Source organism: Zootoca vivipara, chromosome 1 (genome assembly GCF_963506605.1).
Source record: "Zootoca vivipara chromosome 1, rZooViv1.1, whole genome shotgun sequence".
NCBI classification, from domain to species: domain Eukaryota; kingdom Metazoa; phylum Chordata; class Lepidosauria; order Squamata; family Lacertidae; genus Zootoca; species Zootoca vivipara.
Genome location: NC_083276.1, coordinates 129,988,171 through 130,001,893, shown reverse-complemented (window position 1 = coordinate 130,001,893; position 13,723 = coordinate 129,988,171). Strand labels below are relative to the sequence as shown.

General features: G+C 44.1%; 1 protein-coding gene across 5 annotated transcripts in view; it reads left to right on the top strand.

The window, feature by feature from the left end:
- The window catches only part of ERBB4 (erb-b2 receptor tyrosine kinase 4), an 818,250-nt gene that overhangs the window by 447,864 nt on the left and 356,663 nt on the right, over nt 1-13,723 (top strand). For all 5 annotated transcript variants that reach the window (XM_060282309.1, XM_060282298.1, XM_060282293.1 and 2 more), the window contains exon 3: nt 7,472-7,655. In XM_060282309.1, the coding sequence (XP_060138292.1) occupies nt 7,472-7,655 (184 nt within the window). The remainder of the gene's footprint in view (nt 1-7,471; nt 7,656-13,723) is intronic.

The window sequence follows — 13,723 nt, the reverse complement described above, 5'->3', positions numbered from 1 at the left end:
ATTTAATGTATAATTAAGTGGATATAAGTTTGTAGCAACCACTAAAAGAAATGTTTCTGCCATACTTGAGTGGAAGCTTTCAGTGTGTGTGTGTGTGTGTGATTAATATACATATTCTGGGCAAGATTCTATTCTACTCCAATATGCTTTGGATTTTCTTTTTTTTTTTTAAAAAATACATATCTGTTTACAGATTTAGTTAGCAGTTGTTGTTGCTGCTGCTGCTAAGAACTAACCTTGTTCTCACTGAAGGGTGTGTGTATGCCTTTTAAAAATTAGCATGTCAGAGAGAGGTCTCTGCCTTTGGCTTCTCCTTGACACGCTAGTTGTGAGGGTTTTTCTCTCTCTTTGCGCAGAAGAGCATCCCATCATGTGCTCCCCCACCTGCTGGGCTGAAAAGCTTAGGCACAGGTTTGCTACCTCAGGGAGAACCAGGCCCCAGAGTTTCATGGTTTTCAGTTTGCAGAGTCAAGAGCAGTTTGCTATAGATCTGGCATTTCTGTTAGAGCTAAACTTAATTCAGTGCATGTTAACAAATTCCTCTTTGATCTGCTAACTTACTTTGATGTTCATGCTTGTTTTCTCTCTCATGTATTTGGAGAGCTGTTACATGGGCATCTATATATACATTATGTTTATGCTCACCAGCTTCAACAATGGCCTTAGGAATTTGCTGCATTTTGCCTGGGGTCAAGGACAACCTTGTTATTTGGCTGTGTCACAGGCATAGTGTGCAGTGCTTGTTAGAGCTGCCTCCCAATGCCTTCTACTTTTAAAAGAGTGTTGATATTAATCCATTGTAATAGGACATGGGATAACAATATACTGTTCATTAACCTGGCTTTTCCTTTCTATATTTTAATCACATATTAGTTGCAGGCTTGTAAATAGTCCATCACCAATTATCTTTGGCAAGCAACTATGGAAACTTCCATCATATAGCACCTTAGACACCCTATAGTTCAGGAATGAAATTCTCTGCTCTGCCAAGAATTCCGTATAGTTAAAGCTATGGTTTTCCCAGTAGTGATGTATGGAAGTGAGAGCTGGACCATCAAGAAGGCTGATCACCGAAGAATTTATGCTCTTGAATTATGCTGCTGGAGGAGACCCTTAAGAGTCCCATGGACTGCAAGAAGATCCTCCATTCTGAAGGAAATCAGCCCTGAGTGCTCACTGGAAGGACAGATCCTGAAGCTGAGGCTCCAATACATTGGCCACATCATGAGAAGAGAAGAATCCCTGGAAAAGACCCTGATGCTGTGAAAAATTGAGGGCACAAGGAGAAGGGGACGACAGAGGACGAGATGGTAGGACAGTGTTCTCGAAGCTACCAACATGAGTCTGACTTCGGGAGGCAGTGGAAGACAGGAGTGCCTGGCATGCTCTGGTCCATGGGATCACAAAGAGTCGGACACGACTAAATGACTAGGGCCTTCTCGGTAGTGGCACCCGCCCTGTGGAATGCCCTCCCAGCAGATGTCAAGGCAATAAACAACTATTTTACATTTAGAAGACAACTGAAGGCGGCCCTGTTTAGGGAAGTTTTTAATGTTTGATGCTGCACTGTTTTTAATATTTGGTTGGAAGCCGCCCAGAGTGGCTGGGGAAACCCAGCCAGATGGGTGGGGTATAAATAATAAATTATTATTATTATTATTATTATTATTATTATTATTAACAACAACAACAACAACAACAACAAGGGCAAAGCCTCCTTCCCTTATAGGATTGTTGTGGGGACTACAAGATAATGCCCCAGTTTGGATAGGGCACTTAACCTCCAGGTGTTGTTGGCCTCTGTCTTGCCAGCCCCAGCCAACACAGCCAAGGGTCAGTGGTAACAGGATGTGTAGTCCAGCAACAAGTGGAGGGCACAATTTTGGCTACCCCTGCACTAAACCATGGTTAGTTCAGCTAAGTTCTGGCTGCCTGTTCATCCAAACCTGACCAAGCTTACTAACCATGCATTGTTTGGGCCTGCAAACCAGGATCTGAAAGCGTTGTTTGATCTGTAAAGCATTGTTTGAAAGCTTCTGATCTGAAGGCAAATTACATAGAAAAGCTTACCCCAATAGTGTTTTTGGGCAGGAAATACATTTTAAAAGTGACCATTTTAGGAAAAGGACACACAAAAGGTGCAGAATCTTTCTGAGCAGTTTTTTTTTTAAAAAAGAAATCTGCAGAAAGCGGACTGGAAAAGACTTATGCCTGAACTCATGACATGAAATGGAAAAGGCTGATCCACCCTCTGGAGCAGGAGCCTTGCAAGAGATTTATTTATTTTTTAGACCATGAAGACTTTTAGTCATTTGATGTTGGGTACAGATTTGGGCTACTAGGTTCTGTGGAATTATTAATGGTAACAATTTCTTATATGAAACTGCCTGCCATCTGGGTTCCAAATATGCTGTATGAGTGTCCCCACACCCCCACTGCCTTTGGTTTACATGAATTGCTTTTTGAAGAACTGGCAAACCTTCTGCTCGATTTGATGGCTGACTTCAAAGTGAAGTGCAGTCATCTCCCCTCCCCTCCCCTCTCAAAAGCATCACTGAATTGCATCCGCCACCGGTGGAACGGTCAGTTTTTATTATTCTTGTCGATGCAAACACAGCTGCTCTTAAAAAGAAGCCAAGCCAGGGTTGTCCAATGTGAGGGTGTGTCCATTCAGAACCCGCCACCCCCTTCCCTCTTTGCCTCTCTCCTCACTTCCTCGGCCTGATCTAGATAGAGGCTCTTTGGCGAGGAGAGAAACATTGGAAGCCACTGAGATAGCAGATGGTTCAGCGTCTCCCTTTGTTGCCTCATTCAAGTACACGCCAAAGCTCGCTCTGACAGGAGGGGCAGGAGTTGCTTCCAACAGCTTCAGCAGCTCAAAAGATTCAGAGCATCCTGCTTGTGGCGCATTTTCCCCTGAAGTGTAAATGGATGGAGTTTTATCTTAAAGAGCAGAAGTTATCAGTCACCAACCTTTTGTTTGAATTAAGTCTTTTGGAACTGGGAAGGATTGCACTTCACAAGCTCAGAGTTCAGATGTCAGCTCATCCTTTTCAGGGTGTGGAATAACTGCAACTTGACTTTTGCTTCTGTGGGTAGTAATGCTGGAAGACGAAAATCCCTGCCTTTCCCCTCAGCCTTTTCCAGACGAAAACACGGGCTCAAAAGACAACCGAGGCATTGATGTGGCAAAAAAGCTTTAATTTTCCTGTCTGCATTTACAAACGAGGTCGGTTGCAATGCAGATTGTAAATGTTCTGATGGAGTCATATGCTTTGTTGGTTTTCTGGTCTGGATGAAGCCAAGCAGTGCCAGCCCTACCATTAGGCAGAGTGAAATAGCCACCTCAGGCAGCAGATTCAGGAGGGCAGCAATGACGAGTTCTTCCAGTTGTTCTCGTCCTCTTTGGCCAAGCAGCTATGTTTGCTTGTTGCTGATTTGGGCAATCCGTCTGTCTCAATTGAGTCTCTTCTCCCAACCCATCTCATAGTATGGTTGAGAAAGCCCCCTGCCCAGGCAAGCAAGGAGAGAGGCTACCGGGCCACACATCCTGGCAGATGCCACACCTGTGTCACTGCTCATGTGATGCATGGTGGCACTGCTGCTGCATCTTGCAGTCAGTAGCAGCTGGTGGAGTGGCACAGCTGGCACTCTGTGGCTCTTCTGGCTTTCCAACACTGCTGCTTACTGGGAGAGGAAGAGACAAGATGTGGGGAGCTCAGTGGAAGGTAGAATTGGATTGGCTCTGTCACCACAGGCTGAGATCCCTGTACTGAGCTCCTCGCCCTCCTGGAAAGCAGCAGTGACCCACAAGAGCAGGGCCGGCCCTATGGGCAGGCTGGGTGGTGCAGGGCACCATGGCGCCGGCCCGCCAGGAGGGCGCCGTGAGCTGTGCCTGCCCGCTGGGCGGCCGGTCCGCTGCACAGCTGCGCCCACAGCAACCGTGCTGTGCCTGCCTGCCCGCCTGCCGTGCTGTGCCTGCCTGCCCGCCGCGCAGCAGCGCCTGTGACAGCCGCGCTGCGCGCTGCGTCCACCCACCCACCGTGCTGGGAAACGGGGCGGGGGGGGCGCTGGAGGGATCCGGTGCACCATGATGCCAGGGGCGCTTAAGATAGCCCTGCACAAGATTGGTAAGCTAGGAGAGCAATGAACACCCTTCCCCCTCCACTACTGATAACTCTGAGTCACCAAACAGTGAGTTGCAGCAGTAAGGTGCTGGAGGACAGTATGCCAGGTGGCCAACTCTATATCCCACAAGCTACCTTGCTGCCCTCCAGGTGATGTGCTGTTGCCAGAATTCAACAAACAGTCTGATCAGCTTCTGAAAGCAGAATAGGGGCGAGGCATCATCTTGCCCTTCACTGCCCGCCACAAAATATATTGGGCCAACCCTGAAGACACAGGAACATTAGAGAGTACTTCTGGATGAGATTCAGGGTCCATCTGGTTCAGCATCCTGTTTCTCAAGGGGTCCAGCCAAATGCTTCCAGGAGGTCCAAGTGTGGTATGAAGGCAACCGCTCCCTCTCTTTGCTCCTCACTAACTGGACATACTGCTCCCATGGAGATCTTCTCCAAGCAGGAGGTGAGATGTTTGTGGTGGGAGCTAGGGACGTGGGATTCGTCTAACATTCACATGGATGAGCAGTCAGAAAACCGCATAGGGCAAATTTGCTTTAAATCTTTGAATCTTTGACCTTAGTGAACCCTGGATACTTTGGGTATAAGATGCTTTCAGACAGCAGAGGGGTGGGGTGGGGAAGACCATACCAAAAAATGAATACAATGTTGCTCTTCCCCAGGCAAATTAGAAGAAAAGATCTCTAAGCTGCTGAGTTGCATTATATGCTCTGTAATACTGTGGTGTGAGTGATATTTGCATGATCATGACCATTAGGTTTGGGTTACGGCAAAGGGTCAGAAGATTTGGGGATTCAGTTCTGTGCCAAATAATGAATGATAATGTATCCAATTTAGGATCTGGAGGCTAAGTTGTAGCTGATGAATTGATCAGAGAGGCCAGGGGTGATACTCTCCTGATGCCGTGGGCTCCTGTAATACCACCTGGCCATTGTGCATGCTAGCTGGGGTAGATGGAAGTCATAATTCACAGTAGCTGGAGCACATTGCATTGGCTACCCTTATTTTAGGATGACCATGGAGGCTGCAAGCAGGCAAGGAACATGCAGGGACTTCTGGCCGCATCAACTCCCCCCACTCTTGCCTCCTTCCTGGAATATCACATTTTAAGATAGGGAAGTTTTTAAGGTTTAATGTTTTACTATGTCAAAGCTACCAACATGACCAAACTGCGGGAGGCAGTAGAAGACAGGACAGGAGTGCCTGGCGTGCTCTGGTACATGGGGTCACGAAGGGTTGGACACGACTAAACGTCTAAACAACAACAACAATTTTTTTATATATGCTGGAAGCCTCCCAGAGTGGGGCAACCCAGTCAGGTGGGTGGGGTACAAATAAATTATTATTATTATTACTATTATTATTATTACTATTATTATTACTATTATTATTTTATTAAGAGAGAGTTACAGGTGCCTTGTTCTAGAACCCTTTCAATTGGATTCAGCATCCGAACCCACAGATTCTCATGCATGCTGTTTCAGGTGGCATAGAGGCAGGTGTGTGCCAGACTCTGTGCATTTGCTGCTATGTTGGGAGTTTATAAGGTAGAGTAAGTTGAAAAGGTGGGCTAAGTTTAAAAGTCTGAAAGAAAAGTAAGAGAAATTCTGGAAACGCTGGAGGGACAGGCAAGGCTTTGATGTTGAAGATGCAAGAACACTGGGCATACAAAGAGCCATCAGCAACAGAGATGTCTGAACTGACAACTCGGCAGTGGGTAGCTGTAAAGGTGGCCAACTGGGGGCAGGCACCAACATATAAAAAGCAACAGTAAGTAAAATGCCAATCTTGTATTGGTTACTGGCATTAGCAACTGCAAGCTTTCCAGGAGGGCTACAAAAATGATTTGTTTCTCACAATGATTTTAAACTGTAGGTTGCTGAGTGTTAGATGTTGCCTCTTGTTTATGATGATCTCCTCTCTGTTTTCTTGTCTTATTGTAGTGAATTTTAGCCTTTTGTCATAGAATGATATAGGGACAAAATGTACGGCACAGATGGATGGGATGTGCTGATTGGCTGAGGGTGGAATGAGCAGGGCCTGCTATTTTAGGAGCTGAAACTTAGTTTTTGTGTTTCCTGGAAATGGTTCATTAGGTGAATGTTTGCATAATGAGGCCACAATTTCTGTTTGTTCCCATGGGAACATTTCTTATCTAGGGTTTGTCTGAACTCCCCAACCCAGCTTCCATGGTTTCTTCCTGCAATGCCTGCAGTCAACCAGCAAAAGAGAGACAAAGGAAAAACTAATCTATCCAATCTCTCCTGCTCTATGATTTGTCCTCTCTTTCTCTCTCTTGCTTCCCACATGGTTTCTGCCTCCAAAATGGCTGCCGCAGACCAGCAAAGCACAACCAAGGTGGAATCTACACACATGTAAAAAAAAGTTCTGAAAATGCTTTTTTAAAGCATTTTTTTAATTAAAGATTTTCTTGATTTACAAAAATATGTGCAATGTCTCTCGTAACATTTTTACAAATCAGTTTCATTTGTTGAGACATTGGGAAGAAAAGGGGAAAAGAGGTAGATGGGGGAAAGATGGGTGGGGTGAGGTCGGGTGACAATGTTTCTATTTTACTTAATGTATGGGTTTTTTTGTCAGCATCACTTGTGCTGGTTCTCTGCTGTACATTGAATTTTACATAAGGCTCACCATCGCCATCTTGTGTCACATTGTATATTGCGCTTAAAACACACTTAAAGCGTTTTATTTGCTGCTGTATGGCTGAGTCCCAAATAAGGAAGTGAGCAAACTTTGGCCGTCCGTATATACTAATTGGTGGTGTGTTCAGATATCTGAATCAATGGTTTGGGCGTTTGCATAAATGAACTATTCTCTTATTCCTAAGTGTTGAGCTTGGCAGGGGGCGGGCACAACAGGCTGCTGCCGGCTGAGTCAGATCAACAGTCCATCTTACTCAGTAATGTAGGTCCACTGACTGGTAGTCTCTTCAGAGTTTCAGCCATGCCTGGAGATGCCAGGAACTGGACCTGGGACCTTTTGTGTGCAAATGACTTTGACCCTTCTCTGCTTTGTGATGGTACCAAAGTCATTGAATGATTTCATGGGGGCAATTTAATTATTTCTCGTTTAGGGGCTACATCATAAGAATCCTCACACAGGGGGCTGTTGGAATGCTTCGACAGGTTTTTATGGATAGATTGCCATTGACTGGAATTATATTAATTCAGCCTGTTTTCTAATGATATGCTAATTCTGTGTTGTTTTTAGCGTGCTTTGTAAGCCCCCTTGGAGAATTTAAATTCTTTTTTTAAAAAAGCTGTCTAGAAATATGTTAAATAGCAAATAAATTTTGTTTTTGTTTCTTGCAGTCTATCCGAGAAGTCACTGGCTATGTTTTGGTAGCTTTGAATCAATTTGAATATCTTCCCTTGGAGAATCTGCGCATCATCCGTGGAACTAAACTCTATGATCGTTCTGCATTGGCCATCTTCCTTAACTACAAAAAGGATGGTAGCTTTGGACTCAGGCGACTTGGACTGAAGAACTTGACTGGTAAGGGAAAGACCTTTTAATAGAGCTGTTTGATTCCACTGGCAGGTGAGCTTACTGGTCTTTCTGTGTACAAGAAAATGTACACAGAAGCATCTTGATACTTCAGTCTACGACAAATACAGAGTTGTTATCTTTTTCTCCCAGGGTGCCTGCTCCTTCAATGACAGGCAGAAATTTGGTAGGTGAAGATTTCCCTAGAATGGCAGTGCAGTAATGGGGAAAGTTTTATGTCTTGCAATTTCTCTTTGGTTTTCCTCAGTTTCTCATGTTCAGTTTACATGATAATCACCAGCAATTTAGTGATAATTCCTAAAAATGAAGTTTTGTATGCAATTTTTTCCTAATATACACATTTTTGCAAAGCAGTTTCCCCAATATACATTTTGTATGTTATTTTTTTGTAATTTATGTATCTGTATGAACATTTTAAGGGATGTGGTTGGTGCTGTGGGTTAAAACACAGAGCCTAGGGCTTGCCAATCACAAGGTCGGTGGTTCGAATCCCTGCGACGGGGTGAGCTCCCGTTGCTTGGTCCCTGCTCCTGCCCACCTAGCAGTTCGAAAGCATGGCAAAGTGCAAGTAGATAAATAGGCACCGCTCTGGCGGGAAGGTAAACGGTGTTTCCAGCCATTCTGGTTTTGCCAGAAGCGGCTTAGTCATGCTGGCCACATGACCTGGAAGCTGTATGCCGGCTCCCTCAGCCAGTAAAGTGAGATGAGTGCCTCAACCCCAGAGTTGGTCACAACTGGTCAGGGGTCCCTTTACCATTATGAACATTTTACCCAGGTGTGTGCACACGTGCAGTATATGTATGGTTGTATGGAGAGAGAGAGAGAGAGAGAGAGAGAGAGAGAACATATTACTCAGCTGAATATTGCAATATTTAGAGAACTGCAAATTTTGAAGGATGGCTGTTGTCAGGGATGAGTTGGAGGTATTAGGTTTCCCAGAGGAAGGGGGAGACATTGGGGTGGAAGGACCAGGAGGTGAGCCTGAAAGGGAAGGGGAGGAGAGAGATGTGGAGATTGCGCCTGAGGAAGAGGCAAGAAGTGATGTAGAACCAGGAGGTTCACAGGAGAGGCAAGGGTTAAGTTCCAGGTCAGAATCAGGAGGGGCGTACAAGCCGGCTCTCGGGAGACGCCTCGAAAAAGGCGTGGCGAAAGACGGAGCTCAAGAGTCCGGCATTTTCTAGCGTGCTGGCCAGGGCGTGTCAGGCATCAGCAGAGATCTTAGCTGAGCGACTCAGATGAATGATCAGGACTGACTAACGACTGCTTGTAAATAAAGAGCCACAAAAACACCAGGAAGCCCAATCGGCCGTGACAGCTGTGTTTCAGTATTGCTTCAGAAAGTGCAAATTAGATAGGTTCACCTTTAAATGCAAAGTGAATTGAATTTATCCCCCACCCCTCATCATGAGTTAGAGCAGGCATCCCCAAACTTCGGCCCTCCAGATGTTTTGGACTACAATTCCCATCTCCCCTGACCACTGGTCCTGTTAGCTAGGGATCATGGGAGTTGTAGGCCAAAACATCTGGAGGGTTGCAATTTGGGGAGTTAGAGGCAGTGCTATTTTTCTAGAAAAAGATATGCCAGAACTCACCAGGAATGCCTCCCTTGTTCTCTTATAATGGCAATGGCGCCTACCTGAGTTCTGGCTGGAAAAAAGCCCTGGTTAGGGGACATTTTGTTAAAGTTTGTTAATTTAATTATTTTATATTGTCCTCTTCCTCCCAAAGAAGCCCAGAGAGGCAAACACACTGATGACATTTTGACTCCCTTGGCAGTAAATTCCACTGAAGACCATGGAAATGACATCTAATGGCTTGGGGGGGGGTGGAATCGGAGAGTGAGATGTCTGGTACAGTTATAAAAGCGGACAAAGCTCTTCTTGGGGGCCAGAGACACGTTGGCCCCATAGAGTTGGTGCGCCTGCAGGCTTGTGTGAACTAAAGCGCATTTGGATAGCGCCTGATGGCAAATCTCCATTGTGGTGTTCAAAGGTGAGGAAAAACAGGAATGTACATAACTCAGTAATGCCATATTCACTTAGGAAGTGTCCCACATTTTCAAGCGAGTGGAGATCGGTGCTTGTAAATTATGTATGTGGAAATAAGTAATGCTGTTTGGTTATTTATTTTTATTTTTATTTTAAACTTGTTGGCTTTGGGATGCAACGCGTTTCTGTATGTTTCGGTAGCATCCCATAATATAGCAAGGAATTGCCTGTTTTAAAACTAGTGTTGTTCTGCTGGTGCCTTTTCACCCTGGAAGCTCCATTTTCTCACTGTGAAGGTAGGGGGCACTTTCCCCACTTTTCAGGGGTGAACTGGCAAAATTCTCACAAATTTCAGGACTAGGGGACTTGATTTGTAGCATGCAGAAGAGGCTCCCCCCCCTTTTTTTTTGCTGTCACAGAAAGAATTTGCCGTGCTCCTAGTGATGTCCATCGTCTTTTCACTCCACAATGTTTCTGTGGAAGGACACCCTTCCAGGAGCATTGGGGGGGGGGCACATCACTGCCCCAAGTAGATCAACTGGGTAGCCCTGTTTTTCCTCCTAGAGATGCTCCACGATCTTTTCACAGCAACATTGGCGGGCAAAGCAGCCTGAGTCATCTCTCAAAGTCCCACCGCTGCTTCCCATGGGAGCAAAATTGTGCACACATACATGTGTTTTGTGTTGTGAACTGCGCTGTGATGGGTTGTATACTGATTTAATTAGTATAGAGTCTGAATATGGGTATATTTATTTCTCAGACACTGATTATTCCCTAGTGCTCAGTGAGGAGGGCAACGGTTCCTTTTATCCTCGTACCGTTCTATGCCTAATTGCTTGTGTGTGGTCCAAAAGGTTTGTGTGTTACTTCTCCATTGTGTCATTCCTGTGCCCTCTTCCAAGGCAGGTTCCATTAAAATTAATTGCATATGGTGCTTGGTGTATTTCAGCCTGAGGAGAGACTAATTTTCTATTGTGACATCTTGCTCAGGTCACTATGATACGATGGTCTGGGGTAGTGACACAGCCACAACTCAAGACCCATTATAATTTAGAGCATGGTTTTCTTTCTGCATCTTCCGGTATTTTCTACCGGGTGGCCCCAGAAAGGTTTCTATAGTGATCAGGTCCAAGGCAATATTATTTGGCCAATAGATTTAATGGGCAGGGAACTGCTTTGCACTTCAAATGTGCAAGCCAATCCCTGATATTCACTCCTTCAGCTGTCACTTGGCAGTAGCCATTTACCCAGGCGGGGACAGGAGAGATGGGCCAGCAAATCAACTTTACTTTCTTTTTTATGAACATTTTTATTAGATTTTCCAATTTAAATATCTAATCCATTTTCAAATTATACAAATATCAATTAAACAATTAATCCAAATCTTATGCCAAAGTATACAAATTTAAATTTGACTTCCCATGCTTCAGACTCAGAAAGCCTAGTCCTCCTATGGTCACTGCATTTCTAATTAATATAATCCATATCTTATCCAATAATTTATTAAAATCCTTCTATCTTCTTTCAAGTCCCCGAGTTATTCGAACAAGCAAGTTTGACCAAACCATATATGTTTCTGTGTGAATTTATGCCTATTTTTCCTCTGTAAATTAGCACTGTCTCTTGCCAAGTCCGCCCAGAAATCCAAAGATCCTTCTCACAGCCAGCAGCTGCCATCTTCGAGCAGTCCCCATAAATCAAATCTTTAAGCCTCTGTGACGGTTTCTCCAGATCGCTACTCAATATAGCCTTTTCAGGGGAGTTGTAGCCCCAAAACATCTGGAGGCACACTGGTTGAGAAACACTGCTATAAACACACATTTAATGTCTTATTTATGGCTCTCTCCCCCTTTGACTAATATCGTAGCTGGCATTATCTCAAATATGGCGGAATCGGAATTACAACTGCGTCATTAATTTAGAAGTTTCTTGACAAGTTTCCAGCCGCTAATGAGATTGCTTCTCTTTGATGTCCATGTTTTAAGGAATCTTTAACCACATTCCAAGCAAATCCAAGAATACATACTTTGATTATTTATATTTTCAATTCACACAGTTTATATATTTAGGAAACCCTATTAATTCAGTAAATTTCCCACTCAGCAAATCAACTTTACTAAGAGACCAGATCCATTTGCCTCCTCCTCCTTTCCTTGAACTGTTTCCAGTTTGGCTGGTTGTTAGTAAGAAACTTTATATAACTTCACATACCTGAGTTTGCTTGGATTTCTTTGCCCTCCTCATCCCTGCTTTCATTTGTGCTGTGAAAGATCAAAGCCAGCCCCTGTTTCCACCTTGGCCAGCAGCATGCATGCGTAACAAAACATGTCCCTGTATAAAAATGAAGCAGCTCTGGGAATTATTTTTATATTCGCCCAAAACATACTTTTCATCTAAGCAGCAACAATATTTGACAACACACATGGAAATCTTCTGATAGGCAGAAATGAGAGAGAGAGAGAGAGAGAGAGAGAGAGAGAGAGAGAGAGAGAGAGAGAGAGAGAGAGAGAGAGATTAGGTCAAATGAAATGCAGATTCTCAGCATTTAAATGCACATACAAATCTTTCTACTATTCTTCCATTTTTGAAGGGCTGCATTTTATTTTTGGCTTGCATTGGTCTTCTATTGGAGCTAAATGTTTTGGCAGCTTTTAACCAAAAATAAACTCAGTTGTAAACTCAGTTATTGCTGTACATGTTTTGAGGATTTCACTGGCTTTAAAGTCTATCTTGCATCTGAGCTCTACCTATTCTAAGTCTTGTTTTATACACATCTAGTTTCTGCAGTACAGAATGTATTGGGAAATGCATTTCTAGTAGGGGTGTGTGTTTGAGAGAGAGAGAGAGAGAGAAATTGACATCAGTCTTGTTCAGTCCTTAACTTTAGTGTGGATGCATGAATGGCATGTACTATTTGCACAGGTTCCTGCTCATAATTCCTCTCTCCCCCCCAAAAAAACATGTAGGTTCCTGGGAAACTGGGTCGTTGCACCCATGGTGGCTGAGTGCAAGCAGCACAAATGGGCGCAAACTTGCTGCTTCTCCACACATTCATTTCTACACAGAAATGTTCATGTCTCAAATGCTCCTTTCTGTTCCCTCTGATGATGCAGATACATTTCCATGACAGGTTCTTATACTTTCGGTGTTTGAAAAATACAGTTTAAGATGAGTGAAATGTCTCTGGAAAAGGCAGTAAACATTACTCTCAGGGTATCACCCACGGTGGCCCTGCAGTTTGCTTCCGTCGGCTGTGTATATTTGCTGCTGCAAACTCTGTAAAGTGGTGCCACGGAAAATTGAGCTGTGTCCAGTTCTATCTGCATCAAATCCCAAATCTCAAAATGGCTGATGTCCTCACTTTTTGTTCTTTGATAGTGTTCCCAAGGGCTGCTTCTCTCTGAAGGCATGACTTGTAAGGTGTGGCCATATGAGTCCCTAGCAGAGACACAAAACATTCATTAGTTTATGTTCCAACTGTTTGTTAGTTAGCTTTGTTTACCAGTGTTTGCACAAGTCCTCTACATTGTTTGATCCATTACCAAGAAGCACACAGCCTGAGGGTATCTCATTTTCCTCATGTGATCTCGTGAGTGTGAAATAACTGGGAGGAAGGGAGCCGTTAAAAGTTTCACATGGTTGCAATGCAGTATATAGGATTTTGGAGGCAGAGGGATTAGTTTGAATAAACACCTTCCTTTCCATTACAAGAACAAGGCACACCATCCCTTCATGTCTAATTATGTTAGGCATGTTGTCTTTGAAGGATTAAAACTATGTTATATCGCTTCAGAGGGGTGGCTATAATATTATCAGTCACATGCTCTTGATTCTGGCTTCCTGTTAATCAGCACATTCCGCTTAAGCCTGGGTTCATTCTCTGCTTAGTCTGACTGACAAAGGCCTGCAAAAGGAAGATTGCACCAGTAATAATACAAACTGGCAGGTGTTTTCTACTTCACTTTCTGAAAAACTGTGCAATTGTACTAAAGCTTTGGGGTATTTCAGATAACCTATTCCTTGCATCTTCAGTAAACAAGCTCTTCTCTCCTTGCACGCAAGCATTTG